A 25744-nucleotide genomic window follows, 5' to 3' on the forward strand; every position below is an offset into this window, starting at 1 on the left:
GCGCACACAGCCGCTCAACGTGTCTCAGAAGACAAAAAGGTAGCAGATATATTTGAGGCCGCGGAGTGCGTTACATCCAGTACCCATTTGCAAGTGGTGTGCACCTCACTCCAAAAACAGGCGTCAGATGCCTCATTTTAAGCTGTTTCCTTCAATGGGAACCACATTACCCTGAAGGTCATTCCTTTTTATAAGTGGTCGTTTTACCGCGATTTGAATCGCACCAATCTAAACAACCTTCAATGCCTTCAGTAAGACCAATTTGTACAATAAACGATTTGCGTGCCTGGCTGCATTCCCACTGAAAAGTATTTGAATACGGAACGACTGCATGGTGCGGGAGAAAAATTTAGAAAAAATGGCTGCGACTTAGCTAAGCTTGGATATGCGAACCACAAGCTTGGATTGGTCTCGTTGAGTCTTGGTTTCGCCTGGTTAACCTTTGATGTAGCTATGTTACCGACCATGGCTCAACGCCGTTCGGTCCCCTGCAACGCTCACAGAAGAAGGCCGGGCATCGCTTTCATTCATGCCAAACGCGGAGTTCCTCTTTCATGGCGAACGCGGCGCAAGACGAGTCACGGAGCCCGGGACGACCTCGCCGCGCTAGCGAGGGACGCTGCGGAGTTGGTCGGCTTCCCATCACCCCAGCGGCCCTTCCCGTCGCGGCCGCCGCCGCAGCTACTTGAGCAGAACGACTGAAAACGGGGCCTTGTGCGCAGCGCCGACAGCGGGCCCGGCGAATCACGCGGTGCGCTTCAAGGGTTGTGTCATGGTGAACTTGCGCATACGCGGTGAAACCGCTGGACGAAAACAGTAAAGCTTTGCTTTAAAAACATAAAAAGCTGCAACCATTCTTCGCAATAAAAATGAACCAGGCCAGCCTATGACGATGGTCACAGAAGACTAGGCCTGAAGAGGACAAACCTGCTGAAAATCGGAAGAACTAGCCCAATTCTTCAAGAATAGCCCAGGGGCGCTATTCCAGAAGGCCCGAGTTTCGCCTACTCCCGAGTTTCCAGCTGTTTGGGTTATGAAAGTAGAGACAGTGGAGCATTCGATACCGTGACCTCGAGGGAAACCGCCGGGATCGTGCGGAGCCCGCCTTGCATACTCAGCGCGGTGCATTGGGGCCGCTTACGTTGATAAAGTACGGCGCCTGCTATCTTCGGCATGCAGCACCCTCGACATAGCTCTGCAATGCTCGTTCCCGGGCATAAACACACAAAACACAAGTTAGCCTGAATGGGAGTTTTTAAACTGGAATACGTCTTTTAACGTCCTCACGGCAGGCGGCCTGCTCCGACGTGTGGTACTATGATGGTGGATAAACTGCCAGTTTACACCGGGGGCCACAAGCCGTCGTAAATAGGCGCATTTACCACGGTTGTACCTCTTCACAAAACGCAGTATCTAGCTGTAAATACTGCGTTTGTCCTAATGGGAGTATTAAAAACTCCCACGCCTCCTCCATCTGTCTTCCTTCACCCCTCCCTCCTCTGCGCCTCCTTACAAAATGGCTGCCAGTTGGTGTCGTGTGTCGTGTAAGCTCCAGCGTCCCCGAAAATTTGTTGTCGATGTGAACTTGCGGCCGCACGAGCGGATGTGAAGTGCTTCCCGACGATCGAAGCTCGTTGCGAACATTGTGGAACCAGTCTACACAGACGTACGACACACTGCAACGTCGCCTCCGTGTCACCGACCTTCCAGCCGACGGAATACGCCAGCGAGCCGACGCGAGGCCTAAATGCAGTGAGCACTGATAATGGCTCGTTAAAAACAACGCGGTTGTGCCTCTGCGAGGTGGTTGAAGGTAAGATTTTGACGTTTTTTAGTGTACCCAACATTCTGGGAGATTTGTGCCCCTTCTAGTGTCAAATAAACTCAGCGTGTTTCCGCGTCAATGCACGGGCGATTCTCCGCCACGGGAGGTGAGCGTTGTGCGTGAGAGACGGTGCCATGCCCGGAACGTCAGTAGGTAGGCCTAACGGTGCGAAAGCAATGCGTATTTGCGCGGGTCGCAAGCAGAACACTCACTCATTCACACTCGCGAGCAGAATGAAGACTGTCCTAACTCTGAACGACTGTTAGGGGTTTTTGTTAAGCTGTGTCTGTGGCTTACTGGCAGGCGAAGGTGAAGTTGGCCGGTCAAACGTCGCAGGGCAGCCGCTTTTCTTGAGGAGTACGTGTGGTGCCAGCCGCGCCTGCTACGCGGAGGGTAACTGCCGCGTGCCGCCGGCGATGAATTGCTTTCACTGGAAAGGGAGGAGGTCGGGGCCCCGTGGGAGCTTTCCGTACGCTAGGCGCGTGTAACTATAACCAGCAAACGCCATTCGAGGGAGCATTCCGTAGAGTCGACCAACGACTGCTTACTTTATTTATTTATTTATTATGAAGGGGGGGGGGCACCCAGTCCGGCTTATTTGTGTTCTGTGTGAACTAGATAACCCCACTGCTACTTTGAAATCCCCAGTGTGGCTGGTGGCCACGCCCGGTAAGGGGTGGTCCGTTTTTCTCGGTGTTCTCTTCTTCCACTGAATTATGTTTGCAACGCGGCCTGAGGGCAGTCCCAGTGCAGCTCTGAGCAAGCGCAAACGAAGTAATGAATCGGGTCCACTGTAGCGAATGGAACGCGCCCTGCTCTCGACAATCAAATATGGCTTTTGTTTACGGCTTGCTTGAGTGTGCACGGCGGGCGCTTATCAGAAATCGTCCCGGTCAATTGAAGAGCGTGTTTGAGAATTGGCGAGTGCGTTTTAGGCATTGAAGTTGTGTCATTAGTCATCGACTATATTTTCACGGTGTATGAAGAAGCCTCCTATGGGAAAATCGTTTCATGTCCCGCGTCGGCGTCCGCACTCACACTGCGCATGCGCAACTCTCCTCCTTCCCTCTGTCCCACAGCTGCGCGATACTCCCGCCACTTCTCTCGCACCGGCTGCGTGCACTTCGCTTTCGCTTCTCCCGCGTTCTCGCTCCTGCTTTCGCGGCGCATGCTCGGCGCTTGCGCATCTCTCCTCCTCTCGTCTCCTCTCCTTCAACCTTGAATGTAAATCGGGTAGCGCGCTGAGCGCGGTCAGTTCAGCAAATCCTCCCTGTTCTGTGGTTCAGCGCTTGCTGCGGTTGACTCCACTCCGTTCTTCCGATGAAGTGTGATGGAAGCAACAGTCCCGTCAGTTAGTGAGTTGGTGCAAGCAAGCGTCATCACCACCCCACAAACTAACGGCAACGCTACGTCCACTGAAGACAAAGCTGCGCAGCGAAGGGCACGCGACTCTGAGCGCAAACGCCTGAAGCGAGCGGCGGACCTTGAGCTTCGTTGGCGCGAATGCTCAGTGCTTGCGAATTTCTCCTCCTCTCGTCTCCTCTCCTTCAGTTTACTGAGGTTGACTCCACTTCACTCCGTTTTTCCGATGAAGTTCTACGAACACAAAGGAAACACAACGGAACCCCGAGATGCTCCGCATCTACTCATCGTTCCCTTCGTGAAGATGGAGTTAATTTTTTTGCCTCTCCTGTCGGTTTGTACTCCAGTTCGGACCGAACACCCTCGCGACTGTGACACCGTTAACTGTCGGTGGCCTGGGGACTTCATTTTTGTTTTGTGCTAAGTTCTTGTCGCTGCTAGGGGGCATCTTAGGACGACTTAGTGGCTACAACGCTACGCCCGCACAAAGCGGACGCCATGGGTGGGTGTGGCTTCGATTGTTACGCCGCGCCCCGAAGGGGTTGGATGTGTTTGACTGACATTAGAACTCGGAGGAAACTCAGGTATGGTTTTGGACGGCCGAGTGGAACTCGGGATGCCCGTGGTGGCCGCTGTTACGGCGTGCTTTATATTTATGGTCTCCGTAGCACGCATAATCTGCCCCGACTGGTTTTTTAAACAAAATAGGAATTTCGAGCCCGTTTCTTTCTCTCGAAAAGTGCTTTGCATTGGTTGTGCAGTCGTTTGGCGACAGACCCCCGTTTGCGATGACTTAGAGGTGGCTTTAGCTCCATCACCGTCGAGGAGCAAGTGTAGTGTACGCTGCGGTTTTACGCGGCGGGCTGCTGGTGACCGCACCATGGACCGTCACCAGTCGACTGTCAGCGGGTGTGTGTGCAATATAATCAGTGGAGACGTGTTTTGCTGACCTCGCCTTCCTTTAGGTAGTTTGGCGGACATGGGTTCTGCAGGTTTCTACCGCACGTCTTCCGCCTGCAGCCAGAGCGTGCGCTTCAGTTAACGTCTGTTCGCAAAGCAGTTTCAAACGAACCCATACAAAATGCCTTATGGGCGTCTATGGAAAAAGGTTTGGGGAGCTATGACCGCCTATGGGTAGCTATGGTCACCCATAAAAGGGCATAAATTAGGCTATAGCCAGCTATTGAAGTTTTTATGCATGCTGCACTGACGAATGTAAACCATACAATTCTCTTTATTTATTTATTTATTTATTTATTTATTTATTTATTTATTTATTTATTTATTTATTTATTTATTTATTTATTTATTTATTTATTATACCTTACAGGCCCATTGAGGAGCATTGAGTAAGGGGGGTTACATTTTTGAAAGAACATAAAAAAAATAGTGGGGAAAAAGAAGAAAAGACAAGTACACAATATAGAGTTTGGGTAATCGGATTACAGACGTAAATGAAACACGTCATACACGTTTCTAGCAGACAATGATCACAAACGCACAGGGTTTTTGTGGAATAAAAATATCACAAAAACACAAATACAAGGAGGAAACACCCATAAACATTAACAATATTATTCTAGCAATTCATCATTATACAATTACTAATAAAAATGTCGGTGCAGATTTTCGGTAAAGCTATCTTGACTAAGTATGGATGCAATTTGGTCAGGAAGATCATTCCAGTGCATTATTGCTCGAGGCAATGCCAATGAATTGAAAGCAAGCGTCTTGCCAAAAATGCGCGTGAAACTATGACTATTATGAAGGCGTCGTGACGTACTTACTGGGGCGTTAAGAGGAAGCGGGTTAGGTCTAACGCGAACTATGTATTTATGAAAAAGGCATAATAGCGCGATAGTGCGACGGGTATCTAGCGGCTGAAGTGATAACTCTTGTTTGATTTGGGTAACGCTAAGAAGACGGTCGTACTTGCGTGTAATAAATCTGGCGGCTGTGTTTTGAATAGATTCCAGCTGGACGATTAGGTAGTTTTGGTGAGGGGACCAGGTTGCCGACGCGAATTCTAGCTGTGGACGAATAAAGGTTAGATACGCATGTTTAAGGACAAGGGCTGGTGCGCATCGTAAATTTGGGCGCGGATAACCGAGCGATTTAGAAGCCTTGGCGCAGATGGCGGAAATGTGGGTACTCCAAGAGAGATTAGGTGTTACATGAACACCAAGATATTTATAGGAAGCGGCTTGCGAAACTGCACTGTGGTTGATGGAATAAAGAAAATCTGAAATATCGTGTTTCCGGCTAAAAGATATTACTTTGCATTTACTCAAATTAAGTGACATTTGCCATGTATTATACCAATTGTAGATTATGTTTAAGTCATTTTGTAAGGAAAGGTGGTCGTTAAGGCTAGTAATCGTACGATATATAATACAATCGTCAGCAAAGAGTCGTATCCGTGATGAGTTGTTAAAGGGAAGGTCATTTATTTTAGTAAAGCACGTTGTTGGGCTAGTTGGTGTTCCATGATAACAATAAAACTGCGCAAAAGGACGGGACGGAAGAAGAGGACAACAAACCAGGCGCCTGGTTTGTTGTCCTCTTCTTCCGTCCCGTCCTTTTGCGCAGTTTTATTGTTATCAAGGTCATTTATGTAGATCAGGAACAGTAACGGGGCCAGGACGCTGCCCTGTGGAACTCCAGAAGTAACATCAACGAGGTGTGAAGAAAAGTTGTTGACCACGGTAAATTGTTGGCGCATAGACGGAAAGTTCCGAATCCATGATAAAGTTAAAGAATCCGGGCAAAGGTCTGACAATTTTGTAATGAGGCGGGAATGAGCAACACGGTCGAGCGCTTTTGAAAAATCAAGAAAAATGCAGTCTGTTTGTTGGTTAGCATTCATGTTAGAGTGTAGGTCGGTTGTAAATTCAAGCAGTTGTGTATCACATGACAGGCCTTTTCTGAAACCATGCTGATGGACGAAAAAAAAGTTGTTGGATTCGAGGTGGTTCTACACGTTAGATGCAATAATGTGCTCCAGTAATTTACAGCATATGCACGTCAAAGAAATCGGGTGACAATTTTCGGGTGCATGTTTGTTATTGGATTTGAAAATGGGAACAACCTTGACAATTTTCCAGTCGGCAGGTAACTGACCTGATGTCAATGATTTACTGAAAATATGGAACAGAATTTGACTAGAGATGTGCGCAGTGTTCTTTAATATTTTTGAACTGATGTTATCGACACCAGATGAAGTGGAGACAATACTGCCAATTAGTGAATCGATGCCTTCAGGAGTAATATTAATTGGCTGCATATATCTGTAATCGGATTCGGGAACCATGGGTATGGTGGAATGATCTTCCTGAGTGAATACCGACGAGCAAAAATGGTTGAATGCATGTGTACACGCATGTTCCTGAAGGGGAACACCGCTGTCACAATGTAATACAAGACGACTGTAGAACATCCTAATGTGTTAAGTCTATAGAGTCACAGCTATTCAAGTTACTGTAGCCAGCTAAAGAAAAATGTATGGCTTTAGTTCTATAGACCAGCCGCGACAAAGCTCTTTTGGCTGGCTATAGACCATTGGTTAGCTTTAAGTCTACAGACTTGAGACCATTCAGCTGTCTTTTGCCAGCTATGGAAGAGTTCGTCCTAAAGCTAAAGAGAGAAAGCCATAAAAGCTCATTTGGCTGGATATAGGCTGTTGTCTAGCTCAAGTGTACATACTTGGAACCATTCAGCTGTCTTCTGCCAGCTATTGGAAAGAATCTGCTCTAAAGCTAAAGAGAGGCACCCATAAAAGCTTCTGCGGCTGGCTACAGCACAATATATAACTGTAAACCTTTAGACGTGTGACAATTAAGCAACATTTAGCCGGAATTAGGAAATTGTTTGGCGTAGAATTTACAGGCCTGCATCCATAAAAGCTTCCTTAGCTAATTTCATAGTGACATAAGGCTCGAAGTCTCCAGCCATTAATAAAAAACTGTTAGCCTATAAAGGTATAATTCGAGCAACCATTAGATCCTATCCCTCTGGTTTCAATATGACGTATGACGCGTAATTCATAAGCTCACGATTTACCTAGCTAAATCTACAACACAGACTGAATATCGTTCATGAGGTTCATCGGCCGGTTATATGAAAGTTTTTGTTCAATAATATTAGGTACTTATTATTCCAACAATACGGGAAAAGTAAAAATAAAGGCAGCAACAGATTAAGGCTCAAATTCAGGTTGCAACTTTGGAAACTGCGCGTCGGCAGAGCTGTAAATTCACGCACTCCTCCCGTGGAGCCCACTTTGAAATTATTCACTGAGAAAGGGGAAGAGCGACCCACGCGGGACTGAAGGACGTACGGAAAGGATATTCTGGGAAGTGATGAAAAAATAAAAGGGACCACGACCGGCTAGCCGGTCGTGGAGGGGACACCTCTGCTTTCTGTTTTATTTTCGGTTGTTTGTTTGGCACACTGGTTGTGGCGATGGGTACCGAATGACACGGCCGGGGAGGGTGCAGCGCGCGTCGACGCTGTAGCCCGGCCGTGCGAAGGAAAGTTTCCCTTGAAAAGAGTTTTAGGCTTTCCGCGCTGTGTTAGTATTCGTGCGGGCAGCAATGATAGTGACAGACAATTTTCCCTGAGTACTGAGAACAGATATAGGGTCTATTTGTTTCACTTGCACCGCGTGAACCAGTTCAGGCGGTGCCGCACTTCGCCGTTCGTTTCAGCGGTGCAGCTCGCAGCACCTGAACCGCGCCATTTGATTCACCGGTGGTGCCGACGGGTGCACGACGGGTTCATGGCTTTGCCTGCACTCCCTGCCGTGGAGGTGCAGAGGCAGAAGAAAAATGTGCAGGTTTGGTTCCGCCGATGGCAGAACCCGCTTTGCACCGCTGTGAACTGGTTCAAGAGGTGCAGGCTGAATCGAATAGACCCATAGTTTTTTCGGATGACGAAAGCAAAACGTTAAGCGATGTTGTATTTACCAAATAAAATAATCACCAGCAAACAAGTTAGAAAAAGGTCGAAAGATGGGCACGTATCTCCAGACTATTTGCTAGCACGATGGACCTGCCTATACCACGATGTACTCAGTCAACCACATCTCGTCTCCTTGCTCATGTGCGCGGGCATGGCACGTGTTGCTTGGTGTTGGGGATTTACAATTCGACTACAATGTGCTCGTGTAGATGGTGTGACGCCAAGTAAATGTGCCGATTTTCGCTGTCGGAAATTTTGGTGTTTATGGTGACAGTGTTGCGATTAATTCAACATCATCTTGAAGTCATTCGAAAATGGGTTCCTGCGATACCGTGACAGGAATTTCATCGTACGCAAAACTCCAGGGTGAGTGATCTTACGAGCTTCATGAAGAGGCTGTATAGTGCGAGAAATGCTGGACTTTTTTTGGTGCTCAAGAATACGTTTCCAAACTACCCTGCACCACATGGGCGCTGCAACATACACAGAATTGAAGATTTGGCCGCGGTGATGAGACAAAGATAGTTATTTTTTCGCGAACTGAGAAAACTTACAAGCAGCTAATTGAACGGGCTTGGAAAACGTTTTTTATAATTGCATTGTGTGCGACCGTCTTCATTGTTTTTACTAAGAGTGCATTTCCGTTTTAGTCACCGTACTTGCAGCTTTGTGCATTGAGTACTGAGTAAAATGAACGACTTCTGAGTGCTCTAGTTTCTGTGGACTACCCAGCACCTGTAGGTACATGTGTCTCGGTTGGCGTTCGCGGAAAATGTGCCGCGTAGTGTGGCTGTCGAGCGAATAACATAAGCGTGAGCCAGAGTGTTGGAATGCGTGTGCTGTGTGTTTCGATCGGCGAATGTGAACGACTGTTCATGGCGGTGAAGTAGCGTAGATAGTAGCCCTTTATGTAATGAATGGGATGAATAAACCCCTTGGTTTTCCTTTCCTTGTGTGCCTGTGTTTAAGCATTTTGTGAATGAAAACTGGCGAAGTGTTTGGAATCGCAACCTTGCACTCCCCCTATATCGCTGAAGTGTTCACGAAACATATATTACAGAATGCAGACAGGCACACAACCTCAGTGCCACAGGAGAAGTTCTAGAGATCCACATGGCTATATGCCGTCATGGCAGCGTGTTAATAATTTCTCAGCGGCTGCTGCTGTCGGTGTGCTTCAAGTAGTGGTGATTCTCTTCTGGCTGCAGCCCATGCAAAAACATTGTATGGTCGGCTATTCAAAACCCTTCTTATGGTTGTCGTTAGCTATTTGGCCCAATTATCTTTAGACGTTTCTATGGCTGTCTCTAGCCATTCCTGTGGATATTCTTATGGGTGTCTCTAGCTTCTTCTATAGCCATAGCGATATCGAAAGAAGAGCTAAAGACAGCCGTAAAAGCGGCTATAGAAGAAGCTAAAGACACCCATACGAATGTCGATACGAATAGCTAAAGTCAACCATTGAACCGGCTATAGAAGAAGCTAAAGACGTCCATAGGAATGTCGATACGAATGTCTAAAGACAACCACAGAACCGGGTATAGAAGACGCTAAAGACACCCATAAGAATGTCGGTACGAATAGCTAAAGACAGCCATAGAACCGGCTAAAGAACAAGATAATGACACCCATAGGAATGCCGATACAAATAGCTAAAGACAATATAACTAGCTATAAAGAAGACAAAGACCCCAATAGGAATGTCAACACGAATAGCTAAAGACAGCCGTAGAACCGGTTATAGAAGAAGCTAAAGACACCCATAGAAACGTCTAAAGATTATTGGGCCAAAGAGCTAAAGACGACCATATAAAGGATTTTCTATAGCCGACCATACAATATCTTTGTATAGGAAGCGTTGCATGACCGTGTGTTTTGATTATCATCAGCGCGGCGGACAGTCTACCTCGCGGGGTTGCGTAGCGCGCATTTCTTGTGAAAGTGTTACTGACAGGATAGCTTATACGTATAACATATGCTGTCAAGGAGACAGTCGACGCACCGATAGTCGGTTGACGTGGTGTATTCGCAGGGGTGAAGCCGATAGGAACGCATGTCCGAGCGTTGAGGTGGTGGTGGTGGTGGTGGCCCGAAAAATGACGCATACCCACTTAGGGGGATTGGCCAAGAAGAGCTATGTTACAATAAATTATGCAAGGCAAAATAATGGAGCAGAAGAGAGAATTTGGTCTAGGTTAATGGGTGAGAGAGAAAAACACACAAAAAAAGAAAACAACAGAGAGAAGAGTCGGAAAACTATAACAAAAGTCAGCCTAATCGGGATGTTTTTAACACTGCAGACGAGCTGTCTCCGAAATGAAGGAGTGGATGGCGTTGCACACGTCCTTATAACCCAGCTCGTTTCTCGCGCATGCACCTTGTGGGGTTCATCTGGCACGTCTTTGGTGCATATCCACCTGTCTGGATTGGACATAATCCTGCCTTCCTCTTCGACATGGTCGAGGCTGTGACGGCGAATACCCCGATAGCTTGATGGCCTGTTGCATCTTTTCATTATCCTCTCTACAATACAATGAACGGCGCGTGCCTATTGTGAGAGGCGATCTTAACACCTTTCAACGGGTTTTGTTCGGCGTCACCGTCGTGTGGTAGGAAGCAGAGCATGAAAAGCGAGTAAAAAGGAGAGCTAAGAATTGAAGCAACCACGTGACGCCAGAGGGAGGGTAAGCGGGAGTGGGAAGGGCTGAAAGAAACTGAGGGTTGTGAGGGATTGAACTCTACGAAAAAAAAACGACTGTGGAGAGCTTCTTCGAACAATAGCGGTGAACAGCAAAATGAAATAAAACAAACAACCCTGAAAAGTTTTTTTACTTGTTGCTATTCCTGCTTTCGTAACACATGGCCACTTGGGGGATGGGCCCGGAATTTTGACCTTTGAGGAACTAACGTGCCCGGTTCGCAAAATTACTAGCACTGTGGATTCGAACAGTAACACTTGTAGGATAGTGCGTGCAGCGTGCACCTGAACGTGATGTCACAGGGGGTAGGACAGGTGCACACCACCCTCGCAGAACCCCGATTGTAGGGAGGCTGTGGCGTGTTCCAGTCATATTGCACAATAAGACGCACAAATGAAAGAGAAGAAACTGACGCAAACACGCAACAGCAGAAAAAAAGCCGTTTGAAGTAATTCGTGGCAAAAGAAAAAGAAACGAAAACAAGGAAAAAGGCGCCAGTACAATAAATTAAAAAAAGAATTTGCTGATACATCTCACCAGGGTTTCGCCTTAAAAGCAAGTAAGCAGACTAGGCCGCGCCGAAGAAATTTTGTGTCCAACATCGGAGGGTTTCGATAACGTAATACTAGCAGCAGCTGTTTTGAAGGTGGCGCGCTTTTATCACCCGCTTTCTTTTTTTGCCAGTCGGCCATAGTCACGTGATAGCACTGTGTGCCACCCATGGAGGAAGAAAAATGTTCTTACCTCCATGGTGCCACCAACGGCAGAAACTACTTGTTGGGACGAAAAAATTCCAGTCAAAGAGCTCATATGAACGCATGAAATAAAAAATAAAGTGGACTTTGCAGTGAAATACAGAATAATAAAGTAAAAGTACACTAATATGAAGTAATTGGATTTGCGTGCCCCCAGTTGCCACCATTGTAACAGGGGAGCGAGAGAACCCACTGAGAGATGCGCCACGCCCTAGTCGGGCATCCTTGGTGCGCGCTGCCCTAGACCGATTACATCACCTCAATAACCAGCAAATAGCATGAACGGCATTTTTAAAGCGCTTTAAGCCCGCCTTGAAATATGTCCATTACGTGGGGGGGCGGGTACAGAGCTCGTTGATTCCCGAGTTTCGGTCAATCTCTGGAATTCTGGAACAGCGCCCCTGGTATACAGGCGAAGTGAGGGACTTACTTTCTTCACGACAAAGTTTTAGAAGGAATGCTAAAATACGTCAACTAATTTCAGCTTTCTGATCCCCTTGAGTATATTTTCTCTCACGTTTATTTGTATCGTTGGATCCTGTCATAAGCATTTATTGCATAAAAATTTGCAAATACTCACACATTTTGTTCAGAGTAGAGTCGTAATAGGCGTTTACAGACGTTGGGCCAACGTCCAATCTGCATGCAGAGAACAGTTAATAAATTTTTTTGGCAACGTAAGGTAGTCGTTTTGAAGCAAAAATTCGTGATAACTGGAATTAGTATATTTAAAAAGCGCCTGCAGAGTAGGAAACGCCAGCATGTGGTCAAGGGAAAAATATCTGAACCTGATTATGTTTGCTTGAAGCTTGCAAGGCAGACAAAAGCGTGAAATTTTATCGCGGATTGTCCCACTTGTTTTCCCCGAAAATATATATGACCGCGCGTGCGTACACAATTCCCAAAATTATATTCTCGAAATTTAATCCGAGCCTTGGTACGAGCCTTAAGTGGGCATTTAAGTGAGCCTTAAGTGAGCCTTAAGTGGGCATTTCAGAACGCCGCTTGTGTTGTAAACGAAATCCTTTCCACACCAGCCCATTTCTCACGCTTATGTGCGAAAACTTCGGTCTGCCTGCCTGTCTCTTCTGCGATTCAGCCGCTCTGTAATCAATTAAAAGAATTCCTGAACGTTGCCGTGATACAGGCAAGCCATTTCTAAACTACTAAATCGAGTAGAATGCTCTAGGCCTATCGAGATTTTTCAGAAAAAGAAAACACTAGGAGTAATTCAGCCAAAAATAAATACGTAACTGATGCTAGAAGTGTTATTTTAACTAAAAATATTGACCGGGTTTCCGCTCACTTCGCGGCAAATGTCGTCGCAAGAGGACTGTCATCCACCAGCCATGCCGCGGAGATGCCTTTCTTCCCTCACCAGCCTATTTCTCACGCTCTTCCCCTCCCGTCTAGCTGCTCTCACGATAAACAGTGTGGGGGTACGGTCTAGTAAATTCGATTTTCCCGCGGTCCACTACCACCGCGCCTGCTAAGAAAAACCTTTCGCTGCTGTTGTAATTGTGGAACGGCGCCTCGAGGTCTAAGCTCGGGTGCAAGAGCTTTTTGTATTTTGGGTCAAACATTGTGTCCAATACATAATTTAATAGCTATCGCAAAAATCAAGCCGCCGGTTACTTAAAAAAGCCCTGGGAATAGCGTTATGTATTGATCGCCCGCTTCAAACAATGTGGACATGTATAAAGTGGGCGTCTACGTGTAGTGGTTCACGAATGCTCTGCCTATATAAACTGGTAGTTCAAGAATTCTGTTACGTTTTAGCAGACAAACAGACAGACAAACAGAAAGACAAACGGACAGACAGACAGACAGACAGACAGACAGACAGACAGACAGAAAGACAAACGGAGAGACAGACAGACAGACAGACAGACAGACAGACAGACTAAAATTTTCATGTTTAAGAAGTTCAAGAGAGACTGCCTTTAAACTTGGCCGCATATCTGTTTAGTTCACTGCAAAGGTTGTGGACACACCATGGTCGTTTGCTGCCCCTCCCACACAAATGCCTCCTTTCTCTCTTCCTCCCTCCCCCGGGGAATACGTAGGTGATGCGCCCGTGTGCCAAAGCACGGGCCAGCATCGTGCAGGCTGCTTGGGGCACTTCCATATTTATTTGATTTCCAGATAACTAGGTGTAAGGTGGAGCGCCAAGTTTTTCTAGGTGAGGCTATCTCATGTTTTGGGATATTATAACTGCTGACGGGAAAGTGGAATTTCCGTGGCGTATCCCTACTTGAAGGAAGATAATTCGTCCCTTACTTGTGCCACGTTTACCATCGAGGCTGAGAAGTTCCGTCTTGGTTGGGGATAGCTGCATCTGGAAGTGGGACAGCGTATGTTCCAAACTCAGGACTGGTGCTAGCAACTCTGTTTGTATATTTTGCTTCCAGTAATATTCCGGGCTTCGGTCCATACCACAATTTTGCCTGCATAAACCACGAATCGGGCGGTAGTGTCCTGCTCAAGATTTCGGGCCACGCGATTCGTTTCCGGATTAAAACGGAGAGAAGCCAAAATGGACCCTGTGAAACTCTTCTACAGAGATAGGAGGTGGTAAGCTGGCATGCTTGAGGGTAAAGACGAATCAGCATATGCCGCATAAAGCTGCCTTTTGGCTAGAAAAGACGAGGGAAAGCTCTTAAAGGATACCTGACTGTCTGACACCATCGAATGCCTTGCGCAAGTGCAACGCGAGGACATCGCTCTAGAAAGCCTTGCACGAGGTTCGGTTAACAACTCTTTCGAGCAGCCGTAGGTAATCGCGGGTAGCAAGAAGAGGACGAAAACCAGTGAGGGCTGGGTGAAACCAATTTGTACTCTACAAATGGTGGACGAGCCGATTGTTAAGTATACTCTCAATGGGCTTGAATATTACGGGACGTCAAACAATGGGGTCGATGATTCTGAGGAGTACGAGGACCATTAACAGGCTTGCTTATCGTTATCCTCCAGCCGACCGATATCTCGCCTGAGCCCCAAGAGTGGTTGGTCAAATGAAGTAGAGTATCGAGGCCGTGTGGTGGCAGGATTTTAGGTTTTACAACTTTGCTTCACCGTGGCCAGGAGTAGATTTCGGCTTGCCTTCAGAAATGGCTACTCGCCGATTACCCAAAGTGACAGGGGAATCGCGCTCCGGCACCGGGTAATTAATGCTGATAATCGGAAAACGTTGGAGGGATGAAAGGTCCGTAACGGCGTGCGGGAATAACGTGTGAGTGATGGTATCTTCCACTTTTGGGTAGTCCATTTGAAAGTACAGTCACCAGCAAAAGTTTGCGGGATGTGCGGCGCGTGGCCGAGCCGCGCAAAACTGCATTGCTGCGCCATCTGCAGCCAGCGAGCGCCGGGTCGAGGCTCAAGGAACTGGCGGGATATGCGCGTTTTGCGCATGCCTGTTCTTTATTTGTTACCGGGCATCTCTGATCACTCGCTTGCCCGTGACGTGCTTTCGATATTCGCGGCAGCCGTGGTGGCGCCGCGTTACCATCGCTGTCGTTCTGCTATCACTGGTGCTACAAAATACGCAGCCCTCGCCCGCCGTTGGCGCGGCGCGCAGCATTCAATAAATCTTATCTCCCAAGTGATGTAATGGTCCACGACTAAATTTATTTTACAGGAGCTAATAAAGGATACCTGTTGGAAACTGCGTACCTCGATGTGGTGCTTAGAAAAAAGTCGCGTCGCCAAATTTATTATTGCGGCAAAGCAAACTTTCTGGGGAAAGATCCAGCTCTCAATGTAATGTAGGTCTCATGTAAATATCATACTGGAATTGGCCGCGAGGACGACCGTTATCATTACGCCGAATCACATTTACTTGCCATAATTTGTTTTCAGGGAAGCCGTAAACGATGCGGCATTTAATACATGACAGACTAAGGAGGAGGTACAGTTACACCAAACGGCTGTAACTCTTGTTTTGTTGGGACTACCCCAAAATAAATTTTGTGATAATTAGCCCCTGAGACGACTACAACGGCAATTGTGGGTCAGCTGACAGTTAATCGGTGCTTAGATTAAAAATAAAATAAAAGTATTTCCTATTCAACCGGCAGTGCTTCCTGAAAGATAAGGCCGTGTTCAGACTGTCCGCAACTGTCCTAACTAACTTTAAAGAATGTCGTCATTTCACGTCTAAATCCACCGAACAGCGTGACACGCCGTCTTTTTACGTCCATGGATCACGATATGGGTTTTGCCTCGATAGTCTGAACTTAGCCTAAGATTTATTCAACGTTGCGCCCCGCGCAAACGGCGGCCGCGGGCTGCGTAATTTGTAGCACCAGTGACAGCAGAACGACAGCGATGGTCACGCGGCGCCACCGCGGCTGCCGCGAATATCAAAATCATGTCATGGGCGAGCGAGTGATCAGAGATGCCCGGTAACAAATAAAGGACAGGCATGCGCAAAGCGCGCATAACACGCCAGTTCCTTGTGCCTCGACCCGGCGCTTGCTGGTTGCAGATGGCGCGGCAATCCAGTTTTGCGCCGCTCCGCCACGCGCTGCACATCCCGAAAACTTTTGCTGGCGACTGTACATCTTACCCAAGATCGCGGTACGCATCTTCGCACGGCCATTCATGGTACGGAAAACTCCTGGAAGATATTCCTCAAAGATTTCGCGCATATATTTAAATGCGAAACATATAGTATTAGGGAATTTGAGTGATCGTGTGGCGCATTCTGACCAATATGCACGAAGTCTACGCTGCTCTTATGTAGCGGAGAAAAAAAATAGAAGAAAAAACCAATGAAAAAGAGGAAAAAAGTACACTAAAGAAAATAATGGGGAATAAATAACTTGTAAAACTAAAGATAAATTTAAAATTCATTTGTAAACTGTACTAAAATTTACAAACGAAATCGCGCAAGGCAAGGTATCAATAGAAAAAGGTGAAAACGAGAAAAGAAAATGAATTACGCAGAATATGTAAATTTAGGGAATGATGGAAAATCCATTGGTGAACCTCTGGGAATACATGAGCATCTCCTGACTCTCCTACGTGAATTTTGCGCTCCGCCTAACTCATACGCCTTGTTCCAGCGTTAGAAGCGCGCACAATACGTTTCTTGAGCGGCCCATGGGCACCGTGCCGACCATGCCTTGCGTTTTAACTGTTACAGTGGTTAATTTAGCAAAAGGCTGGGCAATGGCAGCACCTGGCTCCTTCGACATGACGCCCCCCAGCAACAAAGTCGGCAGTGATGTAAACGCCGCCGGCTGGGCTGTCTACATATCGGAACGTGCTTCTGCATTCTATGTTTTCGGTTCTCTGTGTCCGTGGACGAACGGCGCAATATTTTGTCTACGAGCCACATCTACAACTGACTAACCAATTACGGGGTATGCTTGCAACGTTCTAGAATGATGCCTTAACGGAGCTTCTGTTGACCTGCCCTAGAACTCTATTAAACTTTGCGGCCGCGGCCGACACGTACCACTTGAACAGCCAACAGCCCCCTTAGGAGCTCATTCTGCCTTCTCACCATCACCAAAAGCCTCCTTTGTATCTTATTGAACATCCTCTTGAACTTTGTGGTTAGGCATGTTAGCACTTGACCACACCTGGACAGTTCCTTTTACGCTCTTTCTACTCGCTAGCCATCGCCATGTGGTCTCCCCCATCTCTCAATAAAATCTCTTCAGTTCATTCAAACTCGTGGGACACTCCTTTCGCACGTGTGCCAGTGACCTACCTCTTCAGGCGCTGCTGTTTGTCTTTTGCGCCACGCGCTGCGCCGCTTTTACTCAGGGCCATCCTCCGACCCTCCTGCCGAACTGCGCTTTTCCCTTCCTGATCCCGGCCTCTCACGTCTCGCTGTGCGACCGTTTCTGACAATCCGCAGCTGGTGCTCTGCGGTTTGCGCAACCTCAGCATTTTCTATCACTCATTTTTCGTTCCTCACCACGCGCGTTTGCAACAAAGAGGATCGATGCGTTCGCTTAATAAATACTAATAAAACAAGAACTTACAAAACCCCCGTGACCGGGTGGTAACTCCGCTGTTATGATTGATCGCATCTCATCCCCAACCATATGCAGTGAATAAGGCAGAATTTTCCCGGAAATTTTCAATCATGAAAAATACTTACATTTCGTCTACATTGTACGCTTGCCTCAGGGAGTCCAATTTGATTAACTGCCGATTCCTTTTTACTTCCACCCATATGTTTACAAAGGGTGTGGTCACGTTGAGGTATGGGAGCTGCGAGAGAAATAGTAATCGGTTTACGTCATCTAGGTATCTACCTTTTTAAATCAAAATTTTCATGCCAAGGCACTTGAGGAGAAGGTATATAAAGAAGATTTACTGCTATTTCTCGGAAGCTTTACGCGCGGCAGCTGCTAACGAAACGTTACGTCTGTCGCCATCTACTTTAAGAAAGGAACATTTAAATCATTTGTCGTTCATAGTCGAAAGCAGGATCCATTAAAAAAACCATTCAATAAAAAAATGGCCGCGTATGTGTGCACTTCGCAGCAAATGTGGTCGAAAGCCCTCTGCCACCCCTGCCACGCAATTACTTGTCTTCCCTCCCCTCCCCTCCCGTCATGCGCTTTCCCTCCCATGGCTTTTTCAGCACACGCTAACTGTACCTTGCCACTATAACCCTATGCTTGAAATCAAGAGTGATGTCTTTGGAAGCAAGGAAGCAAAAAAGGAAGGAGATGACAGGACAGCATGGAAGCACCAGCATGAAAGCAACAGCATGGAAGCATGGAAGCAAAAAAAGAAGGAGACGACAGGATAGGGTTAGGAAAGAAAACAGAAAAGCGAAAGAATGGAGAGAAGGACAGGAAAAGGCGACTGGCTGCTTTCCCCAGGGCGGGTCAATCCTGGGGTACCATCTGCAGGAAGCAGGGGCCAAAGTGGCGTGTTGCCGCCACCAGGGGCCGTAAAGGTCCAAAACAATCCTGGTTTTGGGTCAGCCACCAGGATGGCTGTTACCGCTTCCTTAATTTGGTGCGCTGTCACAAGTTATGGGGAGTCGACTCAAGCGAGCAAACAACCCAACCGAGTCTACAGGCCACAGGTGACGAAGGGGGTGGCCATCTGATGTGCGGCTTTTGCCGACCAGAGCGGTAAGAATGAGTCAGAGCCTTAAATGAATACAACACAGACTTATATTTGGACAGGCAAAAATACTGTGCAAGCACGAGGATATGTAACGTTAACGAGAGGTACTAAAATGAATACAAATGCGAGAAACAGTACAAAATTAGACAAAATGATACAATCAGGATTGTTAACAAAGAGATATGACGAAGCAGAGCGGTTAACTAAAAAGATAACGAGCAGTTTGATGCATATGAGAGACAGAGTCCCACAACATTCACCGACCGTGCCGGACGATGCGCCGCTGTCGGGGGCGATTGGACTACCTGTGAAGCGTGGCTTCGTCGTAGGCCAGGCCGTCCGGGACGATCACGGTGATTCGAGGCCCGCGAGTACATTGGCGTCCTCCAGGGTGCGGATCGCCGATGGTGTGGTGCACAAACTGGCAGAAGCCATTGTCACATCACGACGTCCAAACGTAGCTAACTTGCTTCGGCGCGAGTCTCTTTTAAATGCAGAGCATTTCAGTAACTCACGATGTCACCCGCGTTGGCGTCCGTAGTCCGCACGCTCACTGAGCATGCGCGTGGAGTCGAGGCGAAAGCGAACACATCTCTCGCGAGGGGCATTGGATTGGATTCGAACACTCTCTCGCGAGGGGCATTGGATTGGATTCGATTGGATTGGCTTGGATTGGATTGGCTTGGCTTGGCTTGGCTTGGCTTGGATTGGATTTGGATTGGATTGGATTGGATTGGATTAAAGTGGATTGTGTTGGATTGTGTTGCGTCATAGCCGCGGCACGTTGCGTCATAGCCGCGGCCGGCAGACGCGCTTGGGCCAGCGCATGTGCAGTACTCTCTCTTCCGCGGTTTCCTCTCCTTCGGGCGCGCTGCGCATATAACCGGTGTGCCGTTCTCCGGCCAAGCAACATCCGCGGTTGGCTCAAACACCTAGAGTCCACGCCGCTTTACAAGTACGCCAACGTCGTCGACTGGGACCGGCTTACGCAGTCCCCTCAACGTATATAAGCGGCGGAGCACGCGTTCGGAATTCAGTCAAGGGCGTCTTTGCATGGCTTACGCTTGACGTGACGCTTTGCTTGACTCGAGTAGATGCGACGCATTTACTCGAGTTCCCCCCGTGGGAAGATGCGGGCGGCTTTTTTATAACTGCGCCATCGCGGAGAGAGAGGGCACAACACGCAACGCCCCCGCCGCCGACGAGCGCACAACTTCCCTCTTTCTCCCTTCTAGAATCATCGACGCGCCTTAGCACTGGCAAAGCCTCATTCGCCCCCTCGAAAGAACTCGAAGCTTACGCGAAAGCTGAGCGGCGGAGCTTTTATTTCGGTATTTTCTTGCCGGTGAGCTGGCGAGTGATCGCGTGACCGCCGCTTCCTTCGAGACAGTTCCAGTGTTTTCTCGGGGTGAATAGAACCGAACTGAATGAATCTGACGACTGTAACAAGAATTAGGAGCTGCACAATAAAATGAAAAATTTATACGGAACTTTTAGGCGTCGTACGCTCGAGTTTGTGACACAGCCAACCAGTTTCAAAATATTATGCAATAATATTCCCAAAACTTACAAAGTCGTGCGCACGCGTCGTTCGCACTTAGCGAACAAAGTTGCAGTTCGTACAAACACAAAATATAGTACAATCTAATTGTTCTAGATGATACATAATGACGCGTACATAGTTTCCGTATATCACAGGGGTTCGGCAGAGATGTCTCCTAAATACACATCCTAGCGACAACTTATAAGTTTAAGAACAGTACAGTTCTGGTATTCGAAATGAGCTAGGGACCATAATAAATGTCTGGACAGTAGTCATTAAAGGGGTCCTGAAATACCTTCCACCGATGCATGGATGTACATGTAACCAAATAAAGCAATGTATTAGCTATTTCCTTCCACAACAATTTTGTTAAAGCGATGAGTATTAGCTGAGAAATCGTAAATCAAAAACCGCGCATTGTCGTCGCACCGCGTATCCTCCTCCTTTCAACTTACTCTCCGCTGTTGACGGCGCGTTAGCCTTCCCTCCCGTGATGCTGCGCTCCGCGGCGGTGACGTACTTCCGCTATTGCGCTGCTCACACTGCCGTCTGCTACGGGCAAGCTTTGATGACACCTTGAATCATGCACCCCGTTAAAGGCTGGAAAAGCGAACGAAATAAGAGCGTGTGGGGCGCCGTAGTGTTGAGTGCGGTTCCCCAGTACAGCACCAACAGCGGCGCCGCACTGTTCAGTGCTTAGTGCGTCATAGAGGCTGCGCCAGGCCTATCTGCCGCATGTCATCATGCGGCAGTATGGAGGCGAGGATCGGAGGAGGAGGAGAAACATTATTTGCAAACTGGGTATAGGGGAGAGGGGTGGCGGAGGATGCGATGTTCTCCGCGACTTGGGCAGCCCGGTTGGTTAGCGCCAACTGCACTTCCGGGTCGGAGCTCTCCAGGGCCTGCTCAGAGTCTAAGTGGGAAGGAAAAGGGGGGAAATGGGTCGTGGAGGATATATCCTGCGGAGGAGGTGGAGGTGCTGGGTAATGTCCCGGTACGAGACTAGAGCGTCCCGAAAGCTGGGGGAGGGAGGGCGGGCGTGAGTAGAGCCAAAAGAAGGGCCTGCTCGGATGACAAGAGCATAGGTAAACAAGGAAAGAAAGAATGAATCTTTTTTGCATGTGTGTGCAGCCCCTGCTTTACGCAGAGGCGTAATATTTGGCATAGGCGGTCGTGAAGGGGTGCTCTAGCAATTGCGGGACTGAAATTACAACCTTCTGAAGCCTTGTTAGGTCCCCTTTAAAGGAGTTGTGACACGAAATTCTCGCGTTACGTTCTTTTTTCTCGTTGCTATGGGCGCCTATAAGCCAAATAATCATCGAATGGCACATTAGATGGTCGACCACAGCGTAAAAAATGCTCCTAAAGATGTAAATTACTTGTATATAAAACATTTATTCGCCCTGTTTTGGAGTATGCGTCTTTTGCATGGAGTCCTCACCAGCAGTTACTGCGTGATAACCAGAAAAAAATCAAACATCCCCCTCGCGAGGGCATGATCAAATGCAGAGCATTTCCGCGGGGGCGCGCCTGCAAGTCGTATGGATTACGTATTGGTTGTTGTTGTAATTGTTGTCTTCCAGCGTAGACATTGTCGATGAAGTCGATGGTGAAACGTGAAACGTGCCGTGAACCCCCTGCCGCGGCTATGACGCTACGTGACGCGGCTATGACGCAACACAATGCAACACAATCCACTTTAATCCAATCCAAACCAATCCAATCCAATCCAAGCCAAGCCAAGCCAAGCCAAGCCAATCCAATCGAATCCAATCCAATGCCCCTTGCGAGAGAGTGGTATAGCGCCGAAATCGCGCCACCACACGAACGCGTGATGTTCACGTCACGATCACGCCACAGATGTTAGCGACCGGAGCGCGCGTGAACGACATATGTGGTTTAAGCGCAAACCGATCGCGGCGAGAGAGCGCGATGCGAGCGCCCCCACCTGTTCTTGCGCGCGAACCGACTGTTGCTCAGCGCGAACCCAACGCGGCGAGAGAGGGTGTTGCGCACGTCCCCACCTGTTGTGCGCCCGAACCGAACGCGGCGAGAGAGGGTGTTGCGAGCGGAGAGAAGGCGAGGAGGACGCGGGGGAGAGGGCGCACCTGTGGCCGACGGTTGAATGAGTCAAGGATATAACCTTCCATTCTGTGTCGGCTTTGTGTCGCAGTGGGTAGAGCACCATGTCGTGGGTTCGAAACTTGGCGCCGGTAAGTATTATTTTTTTATATAGTGTAGGGGGAGCGATGCGGACTACGGACGTCAACGGGGGTGAGATCGTGAGTTACTGAAATGCTCTGCATTAAAAAAAAATTCCCCCGCACCTCCCCGAGGGGGATTGTGAGGATGCAGAAATGCGAACGTCGAACCCAACGTCCTCGGGTACCATGCGAGGAAGGCACCGCACAACCTTCAATACGTCGATGGGCACGTTCACCGCCTGTCCCTTGATTCCAAACTGCCCGTTGCCTCGAGTCAGCCGCCTGATGCTCATGAAGGGGAGTCGAGGCGCGATGAGCCGCTCTTGGACCGCGTTCAGATAGGGAAGATGCGCCGGCCGAGGAGGATAACGGTACCCAAAACTCACGCAGCCCTCTTCTTCGCAGCTTTGTCTTCTTCTCCTTCTTCTTCAGCGGTTCCCCTACGGGAAGTTGACGATGGTGGTTGAACGCGAAGCTATCTCGTGATGGATTGTTTGGTTGGCCAATCCCTAGGGGCATCATGCCACAGTCACCATCAGACGCGCTGCGCAAGCCGGCCAAGGGACGCACGGCAACCCCCGACTATAATGCATTTCTGCATAAAACCTGGCCGCATGTGTGCTGCGGCCTGGCCTTGCCCTTTCGCGGTGTACTTCGCTGTCTTATATTGCCGTGGTGGTAATTCCTGCCGGCGGCATGTGAAAGAATGAATGAATAAAGCTTTATTGCGAAACTATCAGCCGGGTTAGGTACCCTCAGTTCAGGGCACCTCTAACAAATTTCTTTACGAAATCTGCAAGGCGGCGTTGGTCGTTTAGGGCTGGTTATTGGAGTGCTGCTCTCCCTCCGGGGAACGGGCTGCATCCTTCGAAGATGTGGTCCTGGTTGAGGGCCTTGGAGCACTTTGGGCAGGTGGGGGTTGGCGTTCCGTTGTAGAGGGCCACTCTGGCTGGGGTTAAGAGGGTACCCATTTGCGCTTGCCTAAAAAGTGCTTGTTCGTGTTTCGATAGTTGTGGATGTGGGCGAACGTACGGGTTAGGGTGATGGCGGAGGTCTTGAAGTGTAATGGGCTTCGGGGGCGTAGGTTCCTGGGGTTGGCTGCGGCTGCAGGGAGCCCGGAGAGCGGTGTCACGGGCGAGCTGGTTGACTCCTTCATTGCCCTGCAGCCCGGCATGACTAGGCACCCAGTAAATCCTTACGTCTCCTTTGATCTTTTGAAAGAGGCTGTGTGCGCTAAGTGGAATGTTATTGTGTAGTATGCGGGTGCATGATTCTTGTGAGTCAGTATAGATGTTAAGGGGACTGTGTGGGGATGCATGGTGGACAATCGCTTTTCCGATAGCGTAGGTTTCTGCTTCTGTGCTATTAAGGCAGGGGCATACGTCGGAGGAGGAGAAGCGAGCCTCGCACGTACTTACTGCCCAGGCCCAGATGTTCTTAGTAGGGTGGCATGCCGCGTCCGTGAAAACATGTTTTTCATCAAGGGCTCTAGTGATCTTTTTCGAAAAATACTTGGCTCGGATTTGTCGTCTTTCGTCGTTTGTGCGAGCCGCCATGTGCCTAGGTATTGGTACTACAGTGATGCGGGCATGGTCTTCGCGGGGAATGGCTAGGTTTGCCGTGATTGCCTGATGAGCGGAAAAACCCAAAGAACTTAATAATTCCCTGCCTGGTTGGGTGTTCCGAAGCCGTATTAGGTGATTGTGCCTATGGGCCGCGATGATTTCCTTGCACGTAACATAGAGCCCCGTGTTTTCTATGTGGGTGTTCGCCGTGCAGATAGGAACACCTAAAGCAAATTTAGTCGTCTTTCGAATGAGAGCGTTAATCCTCTCGTGATGTTGATTTGTGAGAGTGCAGTACGGTAGCGCGTATCTAATTCGGGAGATAATAAGAGCATCCTGTAGTTTTAGTAGATCAGCTTCCTTCAGGCCGTGGTTTCGATTTGCAATTCTTCTGCAGACACTGAGTAATTGCGCTCCTTGTCTTAATATATGCGCTACCGCAGAGTCTGCTTTGCCATTGCTTTGGATGTGTAGTCCCAGTATCTTAATCTCCTTGCTAGTTTGGATGGGTGGGTTGTCGTAAGTGCAGTTGAATACTTGGAGGACCCCATCGTGGGTGGTGAACTGGGAGGAGTTGGGACTTTTCAGGGCTGCATTGAAGACCGATGTCTTTCCCTGCTGAGCTGATGGCGAGAAGGGCTGTTTGTAGAGTGTCTTGAATTTGTCCTGGGGAGCCCTTCGAGGTCCAAATCGTGATGTCGTCCGCATATATGAGGTGTTGGAGGTCGGGTATATTCTTCAAGGCCCTGTGTATTCTTAGCGTGGCCAACGTGAACAGTGTCGGGGAGATCACTGCTCCTTGGGGAATTCCTCGTTGTGGGTGTGGGATAGTAGGCGTTTGGTGGTCTCCTACCCGTAGGGTCAGTTTGCGTTCCCTGAGGAAGTCCCGGATGTAGTTATACATCTTTGGCCCACATTTTGTAGCCTCCAATTCGCGTAGAATTGCATCGTGGGCTATGTTATCGGAGGCTTTCTGTAGGTCCACTGCTACGATGGCTTTGAGTTGCGCCGAGCTGGGATCCTTTGTGACGTCTTCATATAGGGCCATCAGGGCGTCCTGGGTCGACAGTTTGGGCCGAAAGCCAAGTAAATTGTATGGGAGGCGGTGAGCGTCTTCCAGGTGGTCCTGAAGTCGTCTAAGAGCCATCCTCTCTAATAGTTTTCCCGCATTGGAGGTTAGAGTGATGGGTCTGAGGTTTGTGGTGGTGATGGGTTTTCCGGGCTTTGGTATGAAGATCATCTGGCCCGTTTTCCACTCCTCGGGGAGCGGAATTTTGCCGGCCCAAATGTCATTAATTTTTTCCAGGAGAAATTCCTGATCGGCATCGCTAAGGTTGCGGAGGGCTGGAGTGGTGATCTGATCAGGCCCTGGGGTTTTGAAGCCTTTGCAGGTGTTGATGGCCGCTTTGAGTTCATTCATTATGAAGGGTGCGTCCATGTATTCGTTTTCAGGACCTTGATAGTCTACATACTTGGGGGAGGCCATTGGTGGAAGATGTTTTTGCCGGATTTCTGTAAAGAGTTTTTGCGGCTCTTCGTGTTCATTGACCAGTTGGGCTATTTTCTGAGTGCCCACTCTCTTGGAAATTGTTGGATTGAGCAGGTGTCTAAGTAGCTGCCATGTCTTCTTCATACTAAGCGTTCCTTGAAGGCTGTAGCATAGGTCCGACCATTGCTGCGCTAATAATTTTGAAGTATATTGATGAATGTAATTGTTCAGTTTGTTGATAC

At 48.5% G+C, this 25744-nt stretch overlaps 1 protein-coding gene across 1 annotated transcript in view; it reads right to left on the reverse strand.

The window, feature by feature from the left end:
• Positions 1 to 25744, reverse strand: part of LOC144164798 (neprilysin-1-like) — a 508128-nt gene that overhangs the window by 99511 nt on the left and 382873 nt on the right. Inside the window, exons 15-16 of the mRNA XM_077695065.1 lie at positions 17716 to 17828; positions 12181 to 12239 (exon numbers count right to left, since the gene is read on the reverse strand). Coding sequence (XP_077551191.1) covers positions 12181 to 12239; positions 17716 to 17828 — 172 coding nt within the window. The remainder of the gene's footprint in view (positions 1 to 12180; positions 12240 to 17715; positions 17829 to 25744) is intronic.

The sequence above is a fragment of the Haemaphysalis longicornis genome, unplaced genomic scaffold (assembly GCF_048455015.1).
Source record: "Haemaphysalis longicornis isolate Haplotype H1 unplaced genomic scaffold, Haemaphysalis longicornis Haplotype H1 scaffold_14, whole genome shotgun sequence".
NCBI lineage: Eukaryota > Metazoa > Arthropoda > Arachnida > Ixodida > Ixodidae > Haemaphysalis > Haemaphysalis longicornis.